The sequence below is a fragment of the Catharus ustulatus genome, chromosome 29 (assembly GCF_009819885.2).
Source record: "Catharus ustulatus isolate bCatUst1 chromosome 29, bCatUst1.pri.v2, whole genome shotgun sequence".
NCBI classification, from domain to species: Eukaryota; Metazoa; Chordata; class Aves; order Passeriformes; family Turdidae; genus Catharus; species Catharus ustulatus.
In genome coordinates, this window is record NC_046249.1 from 3,952,150 (window position 1) to 3,976,856 (window position 24,707).

General features: G+C 44.1%; 1 protein-coding gene across 4 annotated transcripts in view; it reads right to left on the reverse strand.

The window, feature by feature from the left end:
• CPAMD8 (C3 and PZP like alpha-2-macroglobulin domain containing 8) overlaps positions 1–24,707 on the reverse strand; it is a 54,771-nt gene that overhangs the window by 21,610 nt on the left and 8,454 nt on the right. For 2 of the 4 annotated variants that reach the window (XM_042780050.1, XM_033082415.1), the window contains exons 12-32: positions 24,496–24,666; positions 24,008–24,136; positions 21,665–21,854; positions 20,314–20,486; positions 20,054–20,203; positions 19,790–19,951; positions 17,783–17,925; positions 16,798–16,860; positions 13,744–13,975; positions 12,995–13,148; positions 12,288–12,430; positions 11,800–11,851; positions 10,834–11,132; positions 10,233–10,458; positions 9,527–9,703; positions 6,618–6,699; positions 5,089–5,245; positions 4,558–4,632; positions 2,468–2,633; positions 1,020–1,106; positions 19–155 (exon numbers count right to left, since the gene is read on the reverse strand). In XM_042780050.1, the coding sequence (XP_042635984.1) occupies positions 19–155; positions 1,020–1,106; positions 2,468–2,633; positions 4,558–4,632; positions 5,089–5,245; positions 6,618–6,699; positions 9,527–9,703; positions 10,233–10,458; positions 10,834–11,132; positions 11,800–11,851; positions 12,288–12,430; positions 12,995–13,148; positions 13,744–13,975; positions 16,798–16,860; positions 17,783–17,925; positions 19,790–19,951; positions 20,054–20,203; positions 20,314–20,486; positions 21,665–21,854; positions 24,008–24,136; positions 24,496–24,666 (3,168 nt within the window). Of the gene's footprint in view, positions 1–18; positions 156–1,019; positions 1,107–2,467; positions 2,634–4,557; positions 4,633–5,088; positions 5,246–6,617; positions 6,700–9,526; positions 9,704–10,232; positions 10,459–10,833; positions 11,133–11,799; positions 11,852–12,287; positions 12,431–12,994; positions 13,149–13,743; positions 13,976–16,797; positions 16,864–17,782; positions 17,926–19,789; positions 19,952–20,053; positions 20,204–20,313; positions 20,487–21,664; positions 21,855–24,007; positions 24,137–24,495; positions 24,667–24,707 lie in introns of all 4 variants that reach the window. The other 2 variants (XM_033082416.1, XM_033082414.1) reach the window with 1 other exon arrangement.

Below are 24,707 nucleotides of genomic sequence, written 5' to 3' on the forward strand. Positions count from 1 at the left end.
TTTCCAGAGGCAGCTCACCTGAGTAGATGAGAATCCTCCCAGTGCATTCCTCTGCTGTGAGAGCCACTTGACTACAGGGAGTGCAGAGGCCACATCTCCCAGGAGTGTGTAGGTCAGAAGGGCATAGGATGTCATTTCCACTTCTGCAGAAACAACTGAAAGAGGGATGAATTAAAAAAAAAATCACCTAGAAGTGAGAATCCAAGCATGTCTGGAGATAGTTCTATGAGTATTTATTAACTGAAAAATAATTCTGTAGAAGTAAACACAGGAAAAGGGAAGTTAAAATATCTGCACCCAAGGTGCTTCACCTCCCTAAGATAACTCAGCTTTCAACATAAGCCTCCCTTCATAACAGAGATATTCACACAATAAATAAACTCATTCTATTGACTGTATCCCACAAGTAATTCCTCCCCCGCTCCAGTTCTACTCTGCTGCTGCCCACACTCTTGTCCTGCCCTGGAGATTTTCATACAATACTCAATCAGATCCTTCTTGAACTTTGCTGCACCTACATCATATCCAAAGAGTCAATGGCTTTAAGTGGTTTGAAAATTACAGTCATTCACTGTTTCTGTGGCTTTGACAGCCCAAGTCTAGAAAAATCAGCTGAAGTGTCAGTGACCAGTGATACAATCCTTAGGTCCATTTGAAAACACAAAGATAAATAGCTCTAAAATTAAATATATTTGAATTCCCTCAGGTTTCCATTTTGAATTATTACTCCCTGACAGAAGGGTAAAAGCCACCTGGGATTCTGTTTTTATAAAACTGGAGTGAAAGTTGATGAGACAGCTGGGACTGAAAAACCTGTCCTGTCTGGAGCACATCTTGCCCTGTCTCTTGTTTATTCTTTCAGCATAATGTTACCTGCCTTCCCTGAGCTCTTTTCTCTGGACCCTGCCTTGAGTGACAATTTTAGAATACTTTCTATTTTATAAACAAGTCACTGCAATACATGCAGGTTGTGTGGCAGCCCCTTCCCTTTTCTTTGCCTTTGCACTGTTCCAAATTACCTGATTGAGAGAGCCCATCATTAAATCCCATGAAGGTGTCTTCATCAGTGACAAGGGTTCCTGTGAGGCTCCAGTGAGTGAAGCCATCTGGAAGAAGAGGGACATGGGTGTTATTAGAGTTATTATAACTCCTACAGAGTTCTAGGAGTGCAGCTGAGCCTCTGTGCATGGGAAGAGTCAAATTCCACTTCTGCATTGGCTCTGTGCCCTGAGCTGCACCGTCCCTCCTTTTGGACATCCAGTCCCTGGGCAAGAGGCTCCCTTTGGAATGACAAAAATAATTCAATGTGACAAATTGGGCAATTCTTGGGTTTTTGGATAGAAATACACCATCAGGGGATGTGAGGTGTTACAGGGCAAACTCTGCCACTGCAAGGAGAGCACTGCAGAGCCTCTGAACACCTGAACCTCTGAAATCATTCCACTGCTTAGAGAACAGTGCTGCTGAACACCAAGGCTGTGGCTCTGATCTCTGTGGGGGCCATTCACTTAGGAGTTGGTCCCTTGCAATTCAGGATATTCTGGGATTCTGCTGCAGTTGCAGCATCAGCTGCAACATGGAGCCCACTCCAAAGAGAATCAGGAGGCACCCTCACCTCACAAACCGAAAGGGTGCTATGAGGAATCCCTCATCCCCCAGGGCCCATCCTCCCCAGCAGCTCAAACGCAGCTTCAGGCTTTGCTTGGCTGTTCCTGTGAGGGCAGAGCCCAGGCTGGAGCTCCAGCCTTGGGTGATGACCATGCTGTTCATCCTGGATTCACCCTGAGCTCCTACCTTGGGTGATGGCCATGCTGTCCATTCTGGATTTATCCTGAGCTCCTACCTTGGGTGATGGCCATGCTGTTCACCCTGAGCTCCTGCCTTGGGTGATGGCCGTGCTGTTCACCCTGAGCTCCTACCTTGGGTGATGGCCATGCTGCTCATCCTGGATTTATCCTGAGCTCCTACCTTGGGTGATGGCCATGCTGCTATCCTGGATTTATCCTGGAACTCCTACCTTGGGTGATGGCCATGCTGTCCATCCTGGATTTATCCTGAGATCCTACCTTGGGTGATGGCCATGCTGCTCATCCTGGATTTATCTTGAGCTCCTACCTTGGGTGATGGCCATGTTGTTCATCCTGGATTCATTCTGGAACTCCTGCCTTGGGTGATGGGCATGCTGTCCATCCTGGATTCATCCTGCAGCTCCTACCTTGGGTGATGGCCATGCTGTCCATCCTGGATTTATCCTGAGCTCCTACCTTGGGTGATGGCCGTGCTGTTCACTCTGAACTCCTACCTTGGGTCATGGCCATGCTGTCCATCCTGAGCTCCTACCTTGGGTGATTGGCCATGCTGTTCACTCTGAGCTCCTACCTTGGGTGATTGGCCATGCTGTTCACTCTGAGCTCCTACCTTGGGTGATGGCCATGCTGCTCATCCTGGATTTATCCTGAGCTCCTACCTTGGGTGATGGCCATGCTGTTCATCCTGCGCAGCGTGGTGGCCGCAGAGGGGCTGTGCAGCAGGGTCAGGGCGTAGGCACTCAGGGCAGTGGTGTAGGGATCTTCTGCTGAGTACAGGTTGGACTCCAGGAAGTGTTTTGCTTTGTCAACAGCTGTTCTTTCTTCCTACAATACAGGGGAAAGAGCCCAGACAGATGTACCACTCTCTGAAGTTAGAATTGATTTATTACTCATGACATTGTGCCATTAAAAAAAACCAACCACCAAACAAAAAAGCAACAAAATCCAAACAAAAACAACAAAACCACACACAATAAACTCCAAAGATACATTTTTCTCTCTGCAGAATGGCATTGACACTTTCCTTTCCCTAAGAAAAGCCATGCATCAAAAATTCAAAAAAGTAGGTGCAAACAGCAGAGCAAGAATGATTTAGGCTAACACTTTGAGACACACTTTTTCCCCCCTAAAGCTGAAGAAATTCAGTGCCCCTGCAAGGCAGCAGATGAACAGGCAGGGGTGAGTTCTGTACTGGAGGTTTGATTGTGTTCCTGACACTCTGGAGCGTCTGGCAGACGCCAGAGGATAATAAAGGCCAAGGTTCCCAGGGGTCCCTGCAGCCAACAAACATGTTTTATTAACTCCCCCAATGACCTCACCATGCAGGAACGTGGCTCTGATAATTTATAGAAACAATTTAATTGGACTTGATGTAATTTGGTTTCCTTTGATTTCCCTGTGGCACTAACCTTCCCCTTCCTCATTTCCTAGCTAAGATCATTAGGAAAACTCACAAATCTCCTCTAGGAAAACCATTAGAATGCACAGAAACTGCCCTGCTGGGGCTGCCTTGACACTCAGCAGCCCAGAGAGAGCATCACATCACTGCTCAGAGGGGGACACTGCTGACAGGGAGGCAGGAAGTTACTCTGTGAGCTCTGCAGGCTTTTCTGAATTTTTAATAGGGTTGAAAAGCCTTCCACTCCAACAAGGACAGGGGGTGAGGGGGCATCTGCCTGCAACAGCAGCCTGGCCTCACTCAGGCTCCACAGGGATGGACGAGGAGTGCTGAGGTTGTCAGAGTTCCTGAATGGGCACTGGCTGTTCTGACACCTCCACAAACCCACGGGGTTGTGCCTGAAAGGACCCTTTTGTGTGAGAGGAGATCACCAGGAGGTGCTGCAACCTCCACCAACCCTCCTCTTTTCATCTTGCAGCAGTTCTGCCTGTGCACAGCCAGCACTGCCCTCTCCCTTGGCTGAAGAGCAAGGGAACATCTTCCCAGCCCTAGTTGGTGGAAATGTGTCACTATAATCTTATTTAACATCTCCATTCTAGTGAGCTGCATGCTGACACAAACACAGAGAGCAGGAGCACTGTTTTACCAGGAGTTTTAAGGAGGAATCCCTAAAACACCAGTTGTACTGGAAGTTTGGGGTTTTTTTCCCACTGGAATTTGCCATTCCTACACAGCTGCTTCTCTTTTTTGCAGCGTTCCTGCTCTGTCTCATTGCAAAGAACAGAAACATTTTTCTCCAGAGCCCTCAGCCCAGCACATTGCAGGAGCTCAGCTCTCCAAAGGCACTGGAATCTAACAGCAGTAGCATTTTGGCCACTGCAGCCAAGCCAGACCACAAGAGCTCTCTGGATCCTCAAGTTAAACTGCTTTTAGCACCAAGCCAGGATTTCTGAGTCTCTACAGGCAGGAGACCAGGATCTGCACAGGCTGCACTCACAGCTTGAAGCTAAGAGGCAGAAAACTCTTTTTGCAGTAATTTCTTGGAGAGGTTGAGGGATGGGGCTGCAGGGAAGTGTTTTGCTCTGGTGGAATAATCATGAGCTGATGGCTGAAGGGTGGGAGACCACCTAGAACAATTTCAGAACAGATTCCTTAACTTCAGAATAATCCCAAGGCTTTCCAGCAGCCCCTCTTCCCTGGATGCTGTCAGTCATTCTAGAGAGCACAGAACCTCTGAAGGCACACAGCAGCAAAATGAAGTTTTTAACCAAAAAACAAAAAAAACCACCCCAAAACAAAACAAAAGAATAGAGAGAATTTTTGGAGCTGTTTTAACTGAGCTTTTGTTACCTCAGAAGTGACACCTGTTTCCAGAAGAGATGCAACCACATAAGCTGTCAGGGAGATCTTCCCATGGATCCCACCCTGGAAGGGCAAACAACACAAACCACTGGATGAAAAACTAGACAAAAGGACACTGGAGGAAAAAAAGAGGTACTAAAAAGGATGTATTAGAACTAGAGGAGAAGCTGAAGCTTCACCAAATTTCTTTTCCTTGCACACAAGGAGTACAATGTTTAAGAATCCAAGCCCACACTGGTTGGAGCCAGGACCCAGCTGTCCCTGGCCTGAGGACACATTTCATTTCATTTATTATTTTGTAATAATGCAGTATTTTGTAAGACTTCACACCTTGCTTTCCATCCTCTGGGGACACCCCAAAGACAAATCCTGACAGACCTTTTTAAATTGAATTCCCCTGGTTCTCCCTGCAGCAATCCAGCCTCTCAAGTGCAAAATTCATATTCAGACTGATCATTCATGCTCTGATAATAACTTTAAATATGTTCTTGCTGCAAGTTGATCCTGTGTGGTTTTTACCTGAATGTCCTTGTTTAGAATCCTGCCCATAGCAGGGAAAGAACCATCTTCCTTCTGGTGCTGGATGATCCAGTCTTTGGCAGCTGTGAGTTCTTTGGGGTCAATGAAAATAAACCCACGAGACTGAGCAAAGGACTTGAGCACAAAAGCTGTTAGCCTGTAAAAATGAATTAACCATCTTTACTGAGAAAATAAGTTTAGAATAAAGTACCTGTGAGGAAAACAAACTATATTCTTAGAAAGCACAAGTTGAAAAAACTCTCGTTGGGAAACACTGAATATTGTTGTTAAAACTGTCATAGGACATAAAAGAACCTGAACATTGTCCAGGCTTTGGAAAAGAAAAGGATCAAAGCTCAACAAACTAAACTGAAAAGTAGAACTCAGAGATGTATTTGTTGTAATTATGGCACACTCTGAAATATAGTTCTTTTTATCCTAAATTATTACAGTTTTTAAGTTAAGATTCAATATTTTAAAATTAAGAATCAATATATTTCTCATAAGAAATCCATATCCTTTCCTCAAGCCTGAAGCTGTGTTACACTTTATACAGAATTAAGACTTAAGAAAGCACCAGAAGTGATTTTGGAATTCTAAACCTCTGACAACAAGTGTGAGCACTGGCCAGCTTCGGGGGATTGAGTCATTGCATTTACAAGCCCCTGAGGAATGGGAGGGTAGCAAACACTGCTGCCTGGCAGGGGATTTTTGGAGTGTTGAGTAATTCTGTGTCACCGCATTTCACATCCAGGGACTGGGAGATGCTGGGGCTGAGAGGAAAGTTCCCAGTCCCAGGGGGAGAGAGCTCCCCTGAGCTGGGGAGGAAAATCAGGGAAAACCCAACCACAGCTGAGCAGATGGAGCTGAGGGATGGAGCCCAGGATCTCCAGGGCACTTGGGACTGGTGTCACACAAACCTCCCAGGCTCCTGGGGACAGCAGTGACCCTGCAGGGACACAGCTCTGCCTCTCCTGTTGTGTGACCCAAAGGGTTTTTTATTCCCAGAGCACAAACTCGTCCTGTTCCATCCAGGAGGGATGGAAAGCACATGGTGCAAGGATGTCTTTGAGGGGTTTTGAGTTGGTTTTGGTGGGGTTTTACCTGCCCTGACAGAAGCCTCTGGCACTTGCAGAGACAGCACACTTCCCTGTACCTGCTTCAGGTGAAACTCCATTCCCTATGGAATTAGGTGCTTAAATACCCCATGATTGCTACTCCAGGTGCAGATATGATCTTTAACTACAGCTCTGTGCCTGAAACCTGCACTAAATAACAGAGTCAACTCTCTTAACTGCTTCTGAGTCCTGAATCACCTACAACACATCACCTAATACAGTCAGAGCACTCTGCAGCACCGCACAGCAATTCTGGAGTCACTGAATATTATTGCATTATTTCTGTTCTCCACTGAGTGTGATACCACAAGAGAAGCTGGAAAATCACTCCTCTTTCCCAGCCAATTGTGTGTTTCTCCCGTTTAGCAAACACTTAGCACTTTTCTCACTCAGTTTTAAATAGCCACTCACCACATGCTCCCTGATGAGTCCCTCTCCCCAAAAGCACTGTAGGAGCCATCCTGCCTCTTGTAGGTCAGCTGGCGCTGGTAGCCTGCAAGTCACAAAAGAATTGGGGGAGTCCAAAATCTCCTCACACAGAGAAATACGAGTATTTAAAGTGAATGAAGACTCAGAACATCTGGAACATGTGTAAAGGATTCTGCTGCCTGAGGCAGCTTCTTATTCTGCTGTGAGTGAGAGCCAGCTCTGTGTGCAATTTATCCAGAAATCTGCTCAGGATAACATCTGGGACACTGCAGCTCCTGCCTTTTTGGACACTGGAAATGCTACAAATCTGATTCTTCTCTGAAAAAAATGCACTATGAAAAGGTTTTTACTTCAGCATACAGCCACTCTCCTTCCATTTTACTTCAATTTACAAATGCAAAGGTCTTGCCTGTGACATTACAGCTGGATTCAGCCTTTTCCCAAAGCTGTTGCTTGGAACAACTTCACGTAACATAAAAACAACAGCTGTGGTCTCAGGGCATGTGAACACCTCCCAGCTGCAAGGGCTGTCCCAGGGCTTCTCTCACACATCATCATTAACAAGGTGAATGCTGAAGATAAGAACTCTCTCCTAGAATGTCTTCTGAGGTTGAAAATGAAAAAAGAGTAGAAATGTTCTTTCTACTAGGAAAATTATTTGTTCTCAAACCTGTTTGTCTACAACCATGCCCATCCTGACAAAGCCCCCACGTGGATGGATACACAATGCACACCTGGATCAAGCTCTAAACACCCACTGGAGTCAAACCCTCCAGGATGGACATTTCTGATAAGGAAAAGTCCAATCTGCAAGAAGATTGTGTCACAAGACATTTAATCCCTGCTGAGGAGGTGTTTGTTCCACCCCCCATGATGTTTTTATGGTAGTGGATTTTTGTTTCATTTGCAGAGGTGAAGTTTCTCTGCTGACCTCTGCAGATACAGGCAGCTCCTCATCCCTGAGGAGGGGTTGTCCATGACTCCCACATTTCCCAGTTGCTCTGCAGCCCCCCAGTGCTCACAGGGAATGGCCTGAAAATGGGAGGAATGAAGACCTAGAGATTGATGATGCTCTTGTAGTCACCAGATCTTTGTCTGGGGGTGGTGGGATAGGTACAAATACCTGGCAGAAATCCCAAGTAATAATATTGGTTTTTTCTTCATCCAAAAAATAGGGGTTAAATTAAATTAAATTTCTTTTTCCCTCCTGCAGCTCTCAGGTATGATTTACTGCTGAGCACTTTCTGCTTAAACAGCTCCTCAGTGTTCATCTCCAGTGTGTAAATGGACACATTCAGTCCTTATATTTTATATCACTCCTCTCATTGTTTCTGCTCTTTTCTTTTTGAGTGTTCATGGTGCCAGTACTGCCAAGGCTGTGGGTTTGACCCCTGCATGGGCCATTCATGCCAGAGCTGCACTCCACGATCACAGTGGGTCCCTTCCAACTCAGGATATTCTGTGATTCTGTGATTTTGAGCTGAATTATGCTCCTTTCTCTTGCTGTTATTCTCCTTTGCTTGTTGGCTGGGAGTGGCACAGACTTCATGCCTTGCTTGCTCTTCTGAACCCTCCTCTTTTCCAAACACTCCTCTGGGTGCTGGGGCTCCCTGGACAGGTTCCCCTCTCCACTTTTCCCCTGCTCACCTGCTTTTTTTCAGTGGGAAAGTATAAAAAAATACTGACTGGCTTAGCCCAGGCCACTTTTAAAGAGGGAATACACAGGAATTGTTGGGTATCAGCACTTTCCATGATGGATGATTAAGGGATGAAGTTTTCTGGCTTGGTAAATCACAAAAGCCTTCTAGAGTGAGCATTTCCCATCTAAACCTTATACTTGGCAGGGCTCCAGTAAACACAGAAGGGTTTAAAACTCTTGGGGGTTTCTTCTGTAAGGGTTAATTAGCAAACAGAGTTTGGAGCCAAAAACCTGGAAGGTTTGCAGATTCATAAAAAGAAACAAAAGCAAATGATGTTGCAAAGGAAACACTGACTCGGGCCATTAACAAATTCCCTTTGCCTCACTGCTCCCAGCAAGCACAGAAAATTACAAGTGAAATCTGGAGCCAGGCAGAGGAAGCAGCACTGGGCTTTTGCTGCTGAACACAAGAAATATCTCACATATTACATTTTATATTTATATTTTCAGAGGAGAACCACCTAACCCTGTCACCTCTGATTTCATGACATGACTATTGTCTGACTCATACACAAGAGAGCTTTGTCCCTTTGGGTCACTCTTGTTTTTAATGATCTCTGAATTCTTACTTGTCCTGAGAATTGCACTTAGTTATTAAACTATTTTGCATGTGGCTCTTCCCAAAACAAATGCTGAGAAAAACAGTGGGGGAAAAAAACACAAAAAAAAAGGTTGTTTGAGCTGCTTAGTAAAGAGGGACACTGAAAGGAGTGATAACATAGAACCATGTAATGAAGGTTTTTAACTACTTTGGATACTAAATTTTAATTTTTGGTATACTGTTACAAAGAAATTACTATTTTAAAAAAAGTTATGAAAAGAGCCATAATTCTAGTGACTTAAGGTTTGAAAAGACAGTGAATGAATAAGGCAAAACCCCCTAAATATATAGATTTTTACTAAATTTCATTTTCCTTTACTTTCTAAAACATTTAAACATAGAAATCAGCAAAGGGAAAAAAGAGAGATAGATCACTAAATATCTGAACTAGGAGTTACTGAAGAGAAACACAGGTTATACATATCAAGGGAAAACCTCTTGCCATCAAAATCTGTCAGACTGGGAGATTATCCTGCAAGAAATGATGAATCCTCATCAAGAGTAGACTCTTGATTAGAAAAGTGACATTTAAAGCAAAACTATAAATTCAAAGCCTTTTCTCCACCTGTGAATTTAATTGCAATGAGTTACCTTGAACAAGGTAATCAGTGGCTTCAACCTCCACCTCATGGCTGAGTTGCTTGGTTTTCTGCAGGTATTTCAGGACAAAGACATTGGGAGCAAAGTGGATCATGTTCTGCTCCCCACAGCCAAAGGGCAACCTCAGCAGGTTGTCCAGGTTGTTCAGAGTAGGACCCATCACATCTCCTGTTTGAGAAAGAGGGGAAATGGTCAGCATCAGGCAATTCAGGTTTCCTTCTGGTGTTTTCTGATTAACCCCCAGCTGACTGCACTGATGTCTCCTGGCTACCCCAGAGCCAGCTTAAATAAACTGTGACATAAGTGGGAAGTCCTTCAGCTGTTCAATCTTAGCCCTTCAATCTCTTGTGGGATTAAAGAAATTCCACACTTCAGCCTTTGATTATCCATGACTTCCCAGTTTAGAACACAATTTGTGATGAAGATGCCAATGAAATAAATGCCATGAACTGTAACAGTGCCCCTGCAAAGCCCCTCACGTGGCACCACCTTTAAACCACTGTCAACCCAAACAGGCTTCAAACAAGCGACAAAGAAACCCCAAGGAATTATCTGCCCCAGAATTAAGCAGCAATAAACCTTTTTAAGTGCCTGTGACTATCTTAGCTGGTGTGCATTACTGGTCAGAAGTAACAGCTGGAGCATCTGTTCACATTTGATAAGGGGTACCTAAGTGATACCTCCTGATATTTGATACCTATTATTGAAGCCGTAGCTCTTTCTGATCCTGGAATTATGTTGTGGGGAACTCCAAGAGTAAATGCTTCATTGTGATTTTCATCAGTCTCTTCTTTTCTCCAAATTTTAAACTCTCCCATTGACCCCCAGCCTGTGGAAAAGCCAATGTACTTCACCTCAAGCTGTTTGGGGACTGTCCACTCCACAATAATAGATTCGTTTAGCACCCGAGTACCGTGGCCAACCTGAAAGGGACAAGAGACCATGGAATTCCAGGAGCCCCCACGTGTGGAGCCACAGCCTGGGACACCTCCCAGCTCAGAGGTGCACTGCAGAAGCAGCAATGCCTCTCTCTTTCCCACCCACAGAACAATCCAAGGAAGTTCAAGGAGAATTCCACAGGTTTGGCTCTCAAGGCTCTCATCACTAAAAATGTTGAGGACTGAGGTGCTGAGAACATAACAGTGGTAAAAGCAGATTTGTTGTGATCACAACAGCCTCAGGGGGAAAAGGCAACAGGAATCAAGTTCCCACCTTCTACACCATGGAAAAACTGCTCTGTGTGTGCTCAAACCATTTAAAAAGTGACTTCAAGACCATCCCACAGCAGAATTCAGTACCTGGATAACTCCATTTTTCCAGCTGATCCAGAAGCTGCGGAATTCATCCCAGGAGAGGATGCCAGGTGTGTCCCTGCTGGCCACTGGCTCTCCCATCTTGCTGATGGAGATCCAGGTTTTGGTGTTCTGCTGTCCCCCAATGACGATCTCTGTCATCTCTGCCATGTCGTGGGGGCCCGAGGACAGGGCCAGGTGAGCGTCGTTGTGAGCCTTCACTGCAATGTCAAAGTGGCTCATCTGGGCTGGCTTCTGCATGTACTGGTACTCATACTTGTTAGGGGTGGAAATGTGTATTTTCTCTAGTCAGAAAAACAAGGGAATGTTGTAAGAATTAGAGCTCAGCTTACAGACATCAAAAATAAGTCCTGGCTGAAAACTGAAATTCAAACAGACTTTCCTAAGTACATGGGGGCTTTTCCCAGTTTCTTTTAAAGTATTAAAATACACATGGATGTTTCTTCTCATCTTTTATTTTTACCCCTTTCAAGGCAGAAAATCCTTCAAACTGCTCTGCTGAATTTCTTATGAATTCAGCAAGTGATTTTTCAGTTTCTAATCTAGTGGTCAAAAGCATTTCTGTTTAGCTCCTGGAGCCAACTCTGAGCTATCCAAATCTCTGGCAGAAAGGACAGACTGATTCCAGAGCTGAATCCTAAAACACCAGCTGAAAATAAAGAACAGTCCCAGTTACTGTCCACAGTGCTGAATACTTAAACTGTTCCATAAAGTAAAGGAATTTAATGGCCATTTCCAGAAATCACTTGGGCAGTTAAAGCAAATTCATAATTAGCCAGGCAGGTAAGAAAGACTCTCTATTTACAAGTTCTTCCTACACAGCATAACTCATCAATCACAGAGAAATGGAAACAAAGATTTTTTTTTTTTTTTTTAACAAGATGAAGCCAAATGCTTCTTTTTAAAACTGATTCAAACAAACTAAATATTCCATTCAAATCATGAACTTACCATTTGGGCAGAAGAACACACTGTAGGTGTATTCTCTGGACAGTCCCTCTGGCTGTAGAGAGACAGAAATCCACACATAAACCACAGGGCTTGGATTAGCAAGAACAGATTCCAGTTTCACTTGGAAAATACAGAAATTATTTTTGCTGCTATGCAGTGGTTTATATCCTTTATAGAAAAGTGATGGCACTGTGTTCTGTTGCTAGAGCAGTGCTAACCACTGCCAGACAACATTCCATTTTGTCATATTTCTTAGATTAACAGGGCAAGCTTATCCCATAAAATTTCCATTGCTTTTTCTCCAGAACAGTGAAGATTCACCAGAGCAGCTCAAATGGGCTCTTTCTGTACAAGTACCACTAAAGCTGATTATTTCCAATCTCCCTAACACACATAAATTGAGGATCTTTATAAACCAATTCACGTTTGATTTCACAATTTGCCCAAGCTCTTTTTTCCTGAATTGTCATAAATTCGTGTTTTCTCACCTCAATAATGACACTGCTGCGAACATAATCCACCCCCACAGGGCTCCTTTTGTCCATGTGAGAGTCCTCTGAGTGTTTGCCACTCTTCAGGGTCTGCATCCCCTCCTGACAGCAGCTGGTCCCACCATAGGCAAAAGCTTTTGCTAAGAAACAGAAGGGAAAAGCAGCAGAGATTTTGAGATTGGATCTCTTTAATTTCCAGGGATCTTCCTAACTAATTAGAAACAGCTGATTAACAGTGCAACAAGTGCTGTAATTACCTCTCTTATTCCCTTCATCCACATCTGAGTGAGCACATCTAAAACTAATCAACATTTGAACAATTATGGGGCAACAGAGAAACTCTTTCCTAGTCTTGGGTGTTGCACAGATTTTATTGGGATTATCTACACAGGATTTGTTATTCTCTTGTTTAAATAATTCCCCTGATCTCTTCAGGGAAATGGAACAGGCCCAACCTTGCATGAGCAAATATCACAACAGGAAATCTGAGGACCAGAGAACGTCCTGATGTTTGTTTGTACATTCTGTGCATCACAGGCAGGGAATTTGTTCCTGCAATGAATGAGGCTGAAAAGCCAAGCTGGCAGCAAGTGGAATGAAAGAGCTGGGGCAATAGAGAGATAGGAATTTTCTCCTGAGAGAGGAATAAGAAGCAGCACTTGTAAACCCCTCTCAAGCACCAAGATGTTTTAAGCTCTGTGTACCAGTGATGTTGCTCAGGCCCAGCTCGTTGAAGGACAGAACGATGGAGGTGGGTTTGGCTTCCCCAGGGGCCACACACTTCTTCCTGGTCAGGTGGTGCTTGCCAGGGTGCCCAACAAACTTGATGCCTTTTGGGACAGAAATCTTCACGTGGACCTGTGAAGGTTTTGGAAATGTCATTTATTGGAAATATCAGCTGCAAAGCCAAACTGATCTATGATCAGTGAATGATGTGAAACCCACAGAATTCTTGATAAAAATCACAGAATGCAGATTATTCATTCTTCAAAGGTTCTAGCCATGGATTTGACTGAGAGCAATACTTTCAGCTCAGCAATTCTGCAAGTATTTCTGGGAGATGCTGCTGGAGCTGGGAAGATGGGGAGTGTGAGAAGAAAACATCAAGGGAGATGGAATCTCTTGGGGAAAAAAAAATCCTCCAAAATAAACTATTTTTGGCAGCTTTCTGGTTATGAAGGAAATTCTTCTTTGTGGTTCAGCACAAGATTCCAAATTGCCTTCCCTGTTTTTTAAAACACTTGCTTTTCTGAAGTGCTGCAACACTTCAGCCTTCTACACGTGTCTCAAACAAAATAAAGTGATGTTTATTTGAGCTGAGAAAAGCAATATTTATCTGCTCAGAGCATCTCTGCTGAGCTGACCTCTCTGTTAGCCTGGCACCCTCTCTGCTGTGGGTCTCAGCTCACTGAGCAGCCCTGGTGACAGCCCAGAGTGAGGGCTGAGCTGTTACCTCTGCACACACGGCCAGGTAGTTGTAGACAGTGAGGGGGATCTTGGTCTGCTCGCCCCGGATGACGTGGTAGGGCAGGGTGAAGTCGATGAAGAAAGGTTTGAAGGTTTTCAGCTCTGTCTGCCTGGCAATGCCCAGCCCCTTGTCCTCAGACAGAGCCACAGCCTCAGTGATCCACGTGGTGATGGAGTCAGGCACCTCCAGCTGCAGCTGGGCTTCCCCCAAGCTGTTACTGCCAAAGGAACAAAAATTGAGTTGATCACATTAATTAGATGATTTTTAATGAAGTCCCCAAGCAGTTTGGAGAATTCCATCCAGATTTATAGATAGATAGATTTATAACATAGCATCATCTGCTACGAACTTTACAAAAGGTTCCAGATTTTCCATCAGTTTTGAGACCTGCCAATATTTATAAGCAGCAGAAAGCAAATAGTTACTTCTGCAAATCACAAATTCTTCCTGGATTAAAAACTTCATTTGCAGCCTCATTTCTAAGTCACTTTTCTTAGAGACAAATATCTGCACTAAGTAAAAAAAAAAAAATCTAAACAAAACTCTGAAACAAACCCCAAAATGTAAAAAGAAAGACAAGTAATAACCCCAGACCAAAGTCTTGGATAAAAACAATAATTTATTTAATAGCCAGAGAAATAAAAGTGTTTTTTGTTGGAACTCATTGTCCCTGTGTCCATTCCAGACTGCAAATTCTGCTCAAATGCAAGGACAGATGAGGAACTCTCTAAACATCCAGTTCAGCAACTCCTTGTTGTGCTTCAGAAACATTTTGGTTTGCTTAGTTTTAGAATGACTGATTAGAAAATTTCCAAACCTATCATTTTCTTTCAATGAGGATTGAAATTAATTATTAAAAATCTCTGAGTATTTAGTTTTCCTGTGCATAGCATGATAGGGTATAATGGTATCCTCTTCCATGTTTTATAATAATAGAAATTCAGTTTTGTTCTTCAGACTTTGCTATTTCCCTCCTGCAAAGCAGCTTTGGCCCTGCCTGGAACAGAAAACATTTCCTCTAACACAAGAACAAAAGCTGTTTCATGGCTCAGCTGGCAGGATGATTGGTGCAGTTGTGAGTACACCCCAAGGTTGTTTTTTCTTGAGTCCTTCTTTATTCCCCAGAGCCTGACACACATGCTGCCAGCTCTGTGTGCTTTTGGGGGCATGGAAAAGGAGAATGGGAGGTCTACAGAGGCAGCTGTGCATGACATACTGTCCTCATCTGCAGAGGTGCCTGATGCCCACCCAGAACACACCCAAGAGCTGCACTTCACTGCTCTTCACATAAGGTTTGTCACTCTTGAGGCACCACTGAAGCACCTTTGCTCTGCTCCTCTAAATGAATTCCCAGTGAGCCTGGAGCTGCTGTTCCTGTCAGGAGCCAGGCAGCTCATCAGGGACTCATCTCTGTGTTTGTGTTACAAAGGGAAAGGATCACAGCAGGAAAGAGTGGAGAAGCCTGCAAGGACCAAGGGGAGAACCCAGCAAGGACCAAGGGGAGATCCCAGGAAGGACAAAGTGGAAGAGCCCTGCAAGGACAAAGGGGAGATCACTGTGCTTTTTATAAGTTCATTCAGACTCCAAGCACTGGGTGGTGAATGTGGTTCCCCCAGATCAAACTCCAGAGGGAAAAGCTTTGAGAAATGCACCTGTATCATAGAAACATGGAATGATTTGTGTTGGGAGGAGTCTTAAAGCCCATCCCATCCCACCCCTGCCATGGCAGGGACACCTCCCACCGTCCCAGGCTGCTCCAAGCCCTGTCCAACCTGGCCTTGAACACTTCAGGGATGCAGGGGCAGCCACAGCTGCTCTGGGCACCCTGTGCCAGGGCTTCATCCCCCTCAGAGAAGAATTTCTTCCCAATATCCAATCTAAACCTATTTAAAGGTTGAAGTTATTTTAAGTCCTTTTAAGCAGACTGGTTCCCTAACCCTTAGGTCCTCACCTGGCTGGAGCTCTGCAGCTGATGCCTGCACTGATGCTCAGCCTGAGGAACAGGCAGAAGGGTGGGAGGGTGTCCTGGCTCCAGGGCTGGCAATATTCCAGCCTGTTTAACCGGACAATTTGTTGCAGCTGATGTTCTTTCCACTGGGATTTCAGCCCATAACCAGCATTAACATTATTTTCACACATGAGGGCACTTACTCTTCTGGGCACAGGGCCAAAGTACACACTCATTTCCAGCCATTAGACCCTCCAGCCAGGCTCTAGGAATTTTTAGAATTGGTTTGGGAAGTTGACATTAGGCTTTTGTTTCTCTCTTTCATTTTTTTTTAAGGATTGTATATTTAATTATAAATGGTAGAAGAAAAAAAATAAATTCTTCCTGTTCAAGAGAGTGGAAATTAAGGAATGCTCCAACTCAGTTGTTTCTAATGAAATGGAGTGGAGAAAATGCAATCTGCAACTTTTTATTCCACACTCTCCCACTTATAATTAACTGCCCCAGCTTGCTGAGGCCCAAACGGGCACTTCTGGAATTCTTTGTGTATTTCTACAAAGCATATTTCATGCTCAATTGAACAGATTTGAATACACTTGCTCCAAGTTCCTGTCAAATTTAATTTACCATCATTTATTGAGAATGAAGTTTACTTGCAAACCTGGAGAAGCCTTTTAATAATTGCTTCAAATTATCCTAGATGTGCTGTTATGGGACAGATTAGTTACCTCTTTAGTAATTTTATTTTTTTTTAGTTCCAGCTGTACCCAGAGGAAACCAGGATTTATGAGGCAGCAGATTGAGGTGTGGGGGAGATGTTCTGGCAGGAGATGACAGAGAAAGAAGAGCTCTGTGAAATTTGAAAAGCAATCAATAGAGAATCAATGCAGGCACAACTGGCAGGTTCAACATGGAGCAAGGGAAAACCCTCCAGGACCAGAGGAAACATTGCAGAGATTGAAGTGGTAATGAAGAAAAACAACAACCATAGGAGGAAAAATAATTTTAAAAAAAGATTTACAAAATGCCAGTGTAACTCATTAGACTTTAAAGTTTTGTTTTCTGTAGCTGAAGGGAATTAAATTCAATACCTGACATTGAGGCAGTGCCAAATCCACGTCTCAGGGAAGAAGGTTCTTTTCCTCTTCTCTGCTCTGCTAGAACAAGAAATAAATCCTTGCAAGTCGATTCTTTCCACAAGATATTTTCAGCAGTCACTGATAAATCAGAGTTATCACCTGACTCTGGCTCACATGACCAAAACTCTGCCTGGTGCAGGCTCATTAAGGAGTGAATGGTGATCACTCCTAACACAAATTACAGTCTTTTGAAACAATCCCTTTGTGTGCACACACTCTGCAGAAAGAAACAAGAATCTAAAAAAATAGTGCAAGCAAGATAACCTTTGAAGGTAGCAGAAATAATGTAATCTAAAATAAAATTGGTTTGTGATCCAAATTCTTTTGAATGGAATCAAGGGGAACAAATCCAACACTTCCAACAGCAGTCACTACAATCACTCCTCTGTATCCTTCTCCATCTTTGAATTGTCTTGATTTCTAATACTTTAATAATTTAAATCAGCTTTTCTATACTTGTTGTGCTTGGCTATCTATTTCTTAACTAACCCCAGAACTTCCTCTGCTAAGAGAGGCTTCCAGGAAATTCAGGATGCAGGAGGAAGATGCAGCATCACTTGTGGAGCTTCACAGCCTTTCCTTCATGCAGACCCTCATTCTATGGATTTGCATCACCAGTTGAATGGTCCAAGTCATGAGCAATGAGTGACTCAGCAAAAACAGCTGTAGCTTGCAAGAAAATCACAGCAAATTGCAAAGAAATATTCTTCAAAATGATCATTTAGGACTCTTTGCACATATCATTTTTCCAGAATTAAATTAAATTTAACAAAGCAGTGTCAGTTTAATTTTTTTTTATATCTACCAAGCCACTGAAAGAATTTCCCCATCATTGCCTTGTCAAAACCTGGGGGCATGCAGGTAGAAAACAGCTGAGAATACAGAAAAAACCAGCCAGAAGAATCACAGACAATAGATACTAAACCCCAAAGGTTACCTTGGTGCTACTTTGGAATGCATGGTGGCCACCAAGGTGCCAGTGTGTGGCTGGAAGGCTGGGACAGCCTCATCTGTGTACATCCCTCCATTCTGCCTGTGGTTCAGGCTGACTATGTCAGTCATCACCACCAAGCCAGTTTCCTAGACAATGAAGAATCAACACCACAAAACAAAAACCAGCAAGGAAAAAAGAAATAAATAAAAAGTAATAAAGAAAAATAATTATTTAATAATTATATTTTTAAAAATATAATCCCTCAGTCCTAATTCCACATTTACAGGGGAAATCTCAATTGAATCTTGAGGATTTTTTTTAAAGCTTTCTATAAAAATGACTGTTAATGTGAAGGTGTATAGGCAGAGGCTTTATGAGAAATCTCTTGTATTTGAAAATGCATTTAAATCAGTATCTAACATTACTGGGCAAAATCATTACATGCATTTTTCCTCTAGAATATAGCATTACAGCTTTTCACCCTTCCTGACAGTTTCCAGAGTGCTGTGCTGCAGTGAGCAGGCAGCTCTCTCATCAGGCATCACCAGCTCTGCCCTGCCAGGGATGCCAAGCAAAATGAAAAGTGTCCACACAGAGCTGCTGAGGAAGCTGCCAGCTCTGTCCCCTAAATGCTCTCATTCATAAGAGACAGCAGCTCCCAGCACAGGGGAGAATGAGCTTTGTTCTCTGCACACCCCCAGTTCTTGCACACCAGGTGTGCATTCACACCAGCTCCCCAAAAATGAGCCCAAGAGTTTACAGCTCTCAGTAAGGACAAAAACAAAGCTGCAGCAGAGCAAAAACTCCCTCAGACCCCAGAGGGAGAAGCAGAGTGGACAAAAATGAGGATTTAGAGTTTGTAATCGAGAGATTGAGGCATTGGGGGAATGTGTGAAAGTCTCTGGGGTTTAAGGTAACATAATAAAACAATTTAGCTAAAATCAGAGGAAGGACAAAGAATGAAGAGATGGGGGATCTGCAGGAAGCAAGCATCATCATTTTCAGCAGTTATGTGGATTAAAATGATCAAAGCTGTGACACTGGTTCTCCAGGCCAGTCTGCATTTCAGAGGAGCAGTAGGAGAGGATGCTGTAAGGAATATCAAACATTCACAGCTCAGCCTTTCACGTGGCATCTCCTTGTCTCAGGGAGCAGAGTTACACCTGCAGTGGTGTGGAAAGCAAAGGGATGTGAGCAGAGCCTGAAAGGGTGGATGGACTCTGCTGTACTACTGTGTGAAGGAAGAGAGAGGCAAACAAGCAGAACTTCTCAAAGAGATGAGGGAATCCCCATTTTAAACAAAAGCAAAGCAAAAGGCTCATGGAAATAGCAGCATGTCTTAGGAGCTACAAATGACTTTTTCAGCTTAAAAGCCTGCACTGTTAGTATGTAAAGCAATGAAGAAATGAATTAGTGCATGAGTATATTTTTTAAAAAACCCACTTCGTTTTAAATGCTCAACTTGCAACTTGATTCAAATGCACAGCACAGATCAAAGGAAATCAGATTTTTAAAATCTGGCCAGGTTTAACCATGGAAACAGAGCAAGTAGCTATAAATATATAGCATTTCAGTAGTAACCTGATCATGGATATAAAGGTCTTTCATGCAGATGGCAACAGAAGCTGGGAGAACCAGGGCAGGAGAGAAATTGAAATGATTTCTAAAGGACAGTCCCAAAGGAAGGATTGACATTCCACCTTGCTTCCCTGTTGGAGTGGTGCAGAACTCTGCAAGCTCACCATGCCTGGAGGAACCTTCTGGTCCCTGTCTGATTCTCCAGAGCACCAGCATGAATTCCCCCACCCAGCAGGACAACTGGCCCTCCCAAGACTGGCCAAAATCAAACCACGTTTCTCAAATATCTTTGCTAGAACAGCATGCTCTGCTCTCAAAAATTACTTCCCATCCTACCCACCCTGGAGAAACAGCAATGATGTGGGGAAAAGCCCTGGCCTGTGGAGCTGAAAGAGGAAAGCACAGAAAGGGAAGGGAGCTGGTTCTTCCTACTGTAAAGGCGAAGCGCGCGTCCTTGGTGATGTCCCAGTGCCAGGGGAACACGGAGGACCTGCGGCGTCTCCGGGAGGACATGCCCGGCCACCAGAAGTGCCCTTCCTCCTTTGGGGCTCCAAAAGCATCAGACACATCATACTCTGCAAGCTCCTGGAACACCTGCAGGGAAGGGGCATGGGCTGCTGTGCTTGGCTGCTTCCTCCAGCTGGGTGAGCATCACAGGAGGGAGGAAAGGACACGGGTGCTGGAAGCTGCCTCTACCTGGCTGGCTGTGAGCTGGAAGCCTGGCTTGAGCAGGTAGACACTCTTGTCCACCGTGGCAATGCAGACACAGCTTCCTTTGGCAGCTCTCACCTTGATGTTCACAACATCACCAGGCCTGGTCTCGTTGGCCGAGAGCGCCACGGCAACCTGGGAAGGGAAATCCCATCAAATCCTGCGATTATCCCAAAAATCAGAGAGCAGTGAGACACCAGCCCTTCCTGCCCTGCAATGAGACACCAGCCCTTCCTGTCCTGTACCTGGTTCTCAAAGGAGGAGTTGACAGAGAACTGCAGGCTGTCTGTGACCCCCTCTCCGTTCTCCCTGACGTAGAACACGAGCAGCCGACCCAGGGGAGCCATGGAGTGCAGGACCCAGAACCTCAGGAAGGTCACACACACCTCAACCTCTGCTGCAGGTGTGCTGGGAGGTGCTGAAACAGGAATTGCAGAGAAAAAATAGCTTTATTTATCCCTGTCACTCCCTTCCTGCCCTCTCCTTGTGCTGACAGGCACACAACTATCCATTCAGAACCTGCATTATTCCCTTCTTCCTGTTGCACACCTTGAGCTCAGAAACCTTCTCCTCCTGTTTGTGGAAGGCAATTAGCACTCATAATTTAACAAGCAGCATGGAGAAGGTGGGTAGGGAAGGACTACTCTTTTTTTCCAGCCAAGAAATCAAGAAACACACAGTTAAGTTATCAAGCTGTTGAAAATAAACAAAATGTTATCTGGAGAGTGCTGAGAGAAAAGGAATAACTTTGAAAAAGGATTATGCAGTTTATAGAGCAGAGAATCACTAGAGCTATTAGAGGATCTTTAAAAGTCCCTTCAACCTAAACCATTCTGTGATTCTATCTACTTCCAGCCCCTGCTGTGGACAGGGATGCCTTTCACCAGATCAGGCTGCCCAAAGTCCTGCACAACCTGGCCTTGGGCTCCTCCAACAACACAGCAACCACAAAGCCTCTGAGCAAAGTAAATGCAGCAACTTCGAACAAACCTTCAGTGCAGAAAATCATCACAAATCCTAAATTACTGCCTGCCAGAAGCTTGGTGTGTACATGGAGGGAGGTTCCTGTTACTCTTTCCCCAGTTCCCAGTTATCAGGACAGCCAGACTTTTCCTTTGGCAGCTGTTTTATCCAACTTTTCAATCCCACCAATTTTTACTCCCTGCTCCCCACATCCACCAGATTTGTGTATTTCTGTTACTCCTTGTACAAACCAGGAGTCCACACTTCATTTCCCTTCCCCCTGTGGGTTGTGTGATCTCCTTATCAGTCCATTTAATTTTCTCTTTCCATCTAACATCCTCTTCTCAGTTTAAGCTCAACCAATTTAACCAACTGCCCAGCCCTGCCACTCCACTCCAAGCAAATATTAGAGTTTTCTCAACTGAGAAAGACTGCAGAAAGACCAAAGAAAACTTTCCAAGAGTTACCCTTCTTGGAGAATTTTTTTACATGACTGAGAGCAATGAATTTCACTGTTTTTCTTGCATAAAATTATCTATATTCTTTAAGGAGCATCAAATTAACAACAAGGTTGTGGAAAGGTTGGTTTTTTTGCTGAAAAGAGAGGTGAGTTGCATTTCTGGTGCTGGCTACCTGTTCCTGGGAAGTGTGTGAGGTCAATGTTCTTCTCAAAGGGACTGGTGGCTCTTTTGCTCCTCTGCTGGGTGACATTGCTGGGCTGCAGCCCTGACAGCACAATGTTCCCTCGTGATGCCACTTCATAATGGAGAGTGAAGTTGCAAGGACATGTGGACTTCACTGCAATCCAGGCCTCCTCTCCCACCTGCAGGACAGAAAAGCCAAAGATCCGCTCTGTACTGAGCTTTTGGGTGATGCAGCACAGAGACCTGCTGGGGTTCCAGGCCACAGGAGGTGTGAGCCCTCTCCTAACAAATGGATGCATTGAGAAGTGTATTATTACATGAGCACTGTTCTCAGGGATTTCTTCACAATAAAAAGGGGTCTGTGTTCAGCTCTCCACTCTCTGCAAATCTACAGGAGAATGAGCTGGGGGTTGTGTGCATTAATGAAACAATAAAGGAATCTCTGGAATCCTGAAAGTTAAGCCTTTTGGCACAGAGCAGCTGTCAGAATTGGTTGAATTTTAGACACCCCTTCAGTAGCCCAGCCCAAAAAGGGAAAGAGTTGGGTTGGGGGTGGGAAGAGAAATGTGTTTGATAGTCTTTGCAGTTTAATTGTGATTACATTCATCTGGCAAATACCAATTCAAACATAACCATGAAATGACTGGGAAGAGAGCAGAGGGAAAATGCTTTCAAATGACACAAAGTCTTGATAACAGTTTGTAAGTTGGGCACTCAGGGAGATGTCAAACACACAAATAAATGAGAAGAATTCTTTTTTTTGTCTAGGTAACTCATCTGATGCCTGCAGTAGGCTCCAGAGCAGCACACCTGGGCACTGAAACTCTGCACCCAGAGTGGCTCACTGAGTACTGAACACCCCCAAGACAAAATGCCCCAAATCCCAAGAGAACAGACATCAGTCATGGGATTAGCACTGGTGGTGTCTGCCTGAGTAATAATCACTCTGTGGAGCAGCAGACTTTGCTAGGAACACAAACTCCTTCCTCCTGGGATCTGAGGAGTGGCTGACACTTGTGTTCAGTAGGATTCCTTCAGCACCTTCCCCTCCTCACCCTCCTGCCATTTAAAGCAGAGCAGTTCCCAAGTAAAACCATTCAGGCTTGACAGAAAATCCCAAAGAAATGTTTTGAAAAACCTCTCTTTTTTCAGCTCCAAGTGTTCTCCCTGCAGAATGCACACATGGCACAAACCAAAAGGGCAGAACTGGAATACAAGGAGCTGCTGATGGTTAAACACAGTGAGAATGCCACAGAGTCCAAGAGGTGCCTCGTGACATCAAATATTTGAAGTATTAAGAATTCCCCAGTGCAAATGATGAAACAATTCATTAAAAAATGAATGTAGCTAATTGGAACACCCAGTAAGAGCTGGCAATGCATGGAAACAGTTCCCACATCAGCTGGTCATCCAGCTCCAAGCTTTCCCACAGAAGAATTAGTTCTAATCAGGTTATAATAAGAACAATGTGTTCAGATTAGCAGTGTATAATCCCCTTTCCATACCTCAGGAAACTTGTAAAAGATTAATTAGCCATTAAACTTTCATGAAATGTAATGATAAAAAAAAATGCTCTTATTTGGATACAAAGAGTCTGAAACCAACCTGACAAACCTGCTGATAACAAATCTCAGTGTGTTTATTGCCAAAACCCCCTTTTTTTTTCCACTGAGCAATACACAGACCCTCAGAACATTTTCTTGGGTAAGAAGAAACCCTGAATAACTCTCAGAAAACATTGTGCAACAGAAATCATGGTTAAATCAGATCTTTTCTCTAGGAAAGAAATCACAACAGCTTTTAAAGTGCAGGATGACATTTTTAGAGAGGCTCCTACAAAAACTACCAAAGACAAAGCAATCATGCTCATAGTTCAATAACTGGAAGATTGAACAGATCCAGATGAGATTTGAACTGCAAGTTCCAGTGAGGCTACACAGCCTTAATTTTGGTTTTTAGTAATTCAGCCACTCCCACTAAAATCACTTCCAATCATTTTCAGCAAACAATCCGTGTCTGAGCCTTACCCAGAACACACATTGAAACATGAAAAACTGAAGTGTTTTCCCTGCCTGCACCCACCCCCTCTCAACACAAAGGGTTGGAAATGAGGTGCTGCACAGAGCACCAAGGGAGTTCTGCAGAGCCCCTTGTGTAGCCCACATTCAACAATTATTTGGTGGCTCAAGAGCAGCTCCTTCTTCCTTTGTGGTGGAAACAGTAACAGCTCAGGATCCCAGAATCAGGAATGTCTAGAAATATTTAATTAGAACAAAGCATTTTAAGCCAAGCAATGCAGTGGTTTCCACAATGGAACATGAAGCCAACATACCTGGAAAGGTTTATCTGGTGCCTGCAGCTGGATGTGACACTTGCTGGGTGAGTACCAGCTGCTGATGGACAAGTAGTTGGGCAGATATTGATCCCCAGAGGGTTTCCCATCAATTGCTGTCACTTTGGTCTTTAAAAAATAAAATTACATCTGTATGTTACACACAGAAAGCCCATTTTGTTCTTTCTTAATCTCTACTCTCTTCTCCCACTTTACACCTTCCACCTTTCATCTCTTAACATCTTTACTCCCCAAATACTCAACCCCTCCACCACGTTAAGCTGTATTTGGAGAAGCATCTCTTCCTGATGGTTATCAACATCAGCTCTCTCAGCAGCAAGAAACAACCCAGTGTTTGCTGTGTTGAAACCCAGAAGCTGAAGCTAAAAGGCACTGATTTCCTGTTTGTAGCACTGATTTATAAAGTGCAGGTTTGACAAGATTAGTTACATTAAAGCCTGCTAATCCTATAAGGAGCTTTTACCCACCTCCAGCCAGACATATTGGGCAGCTGTGGGGATGGAGGGGATTTCAAACTCCACCAGGCCATTCCTTGAGACCAGTTCACTTGTGTAAACATTGTCCTTTGGTGTGAGCTCAGCTTTAATTCGGATGGTGACTCTGTCAGCTGGACTTCCATCGGGGTAAGTGACTTCTACCTGCACAGTGGGGCATTTACAGAACAATTTGCTTTAAATTA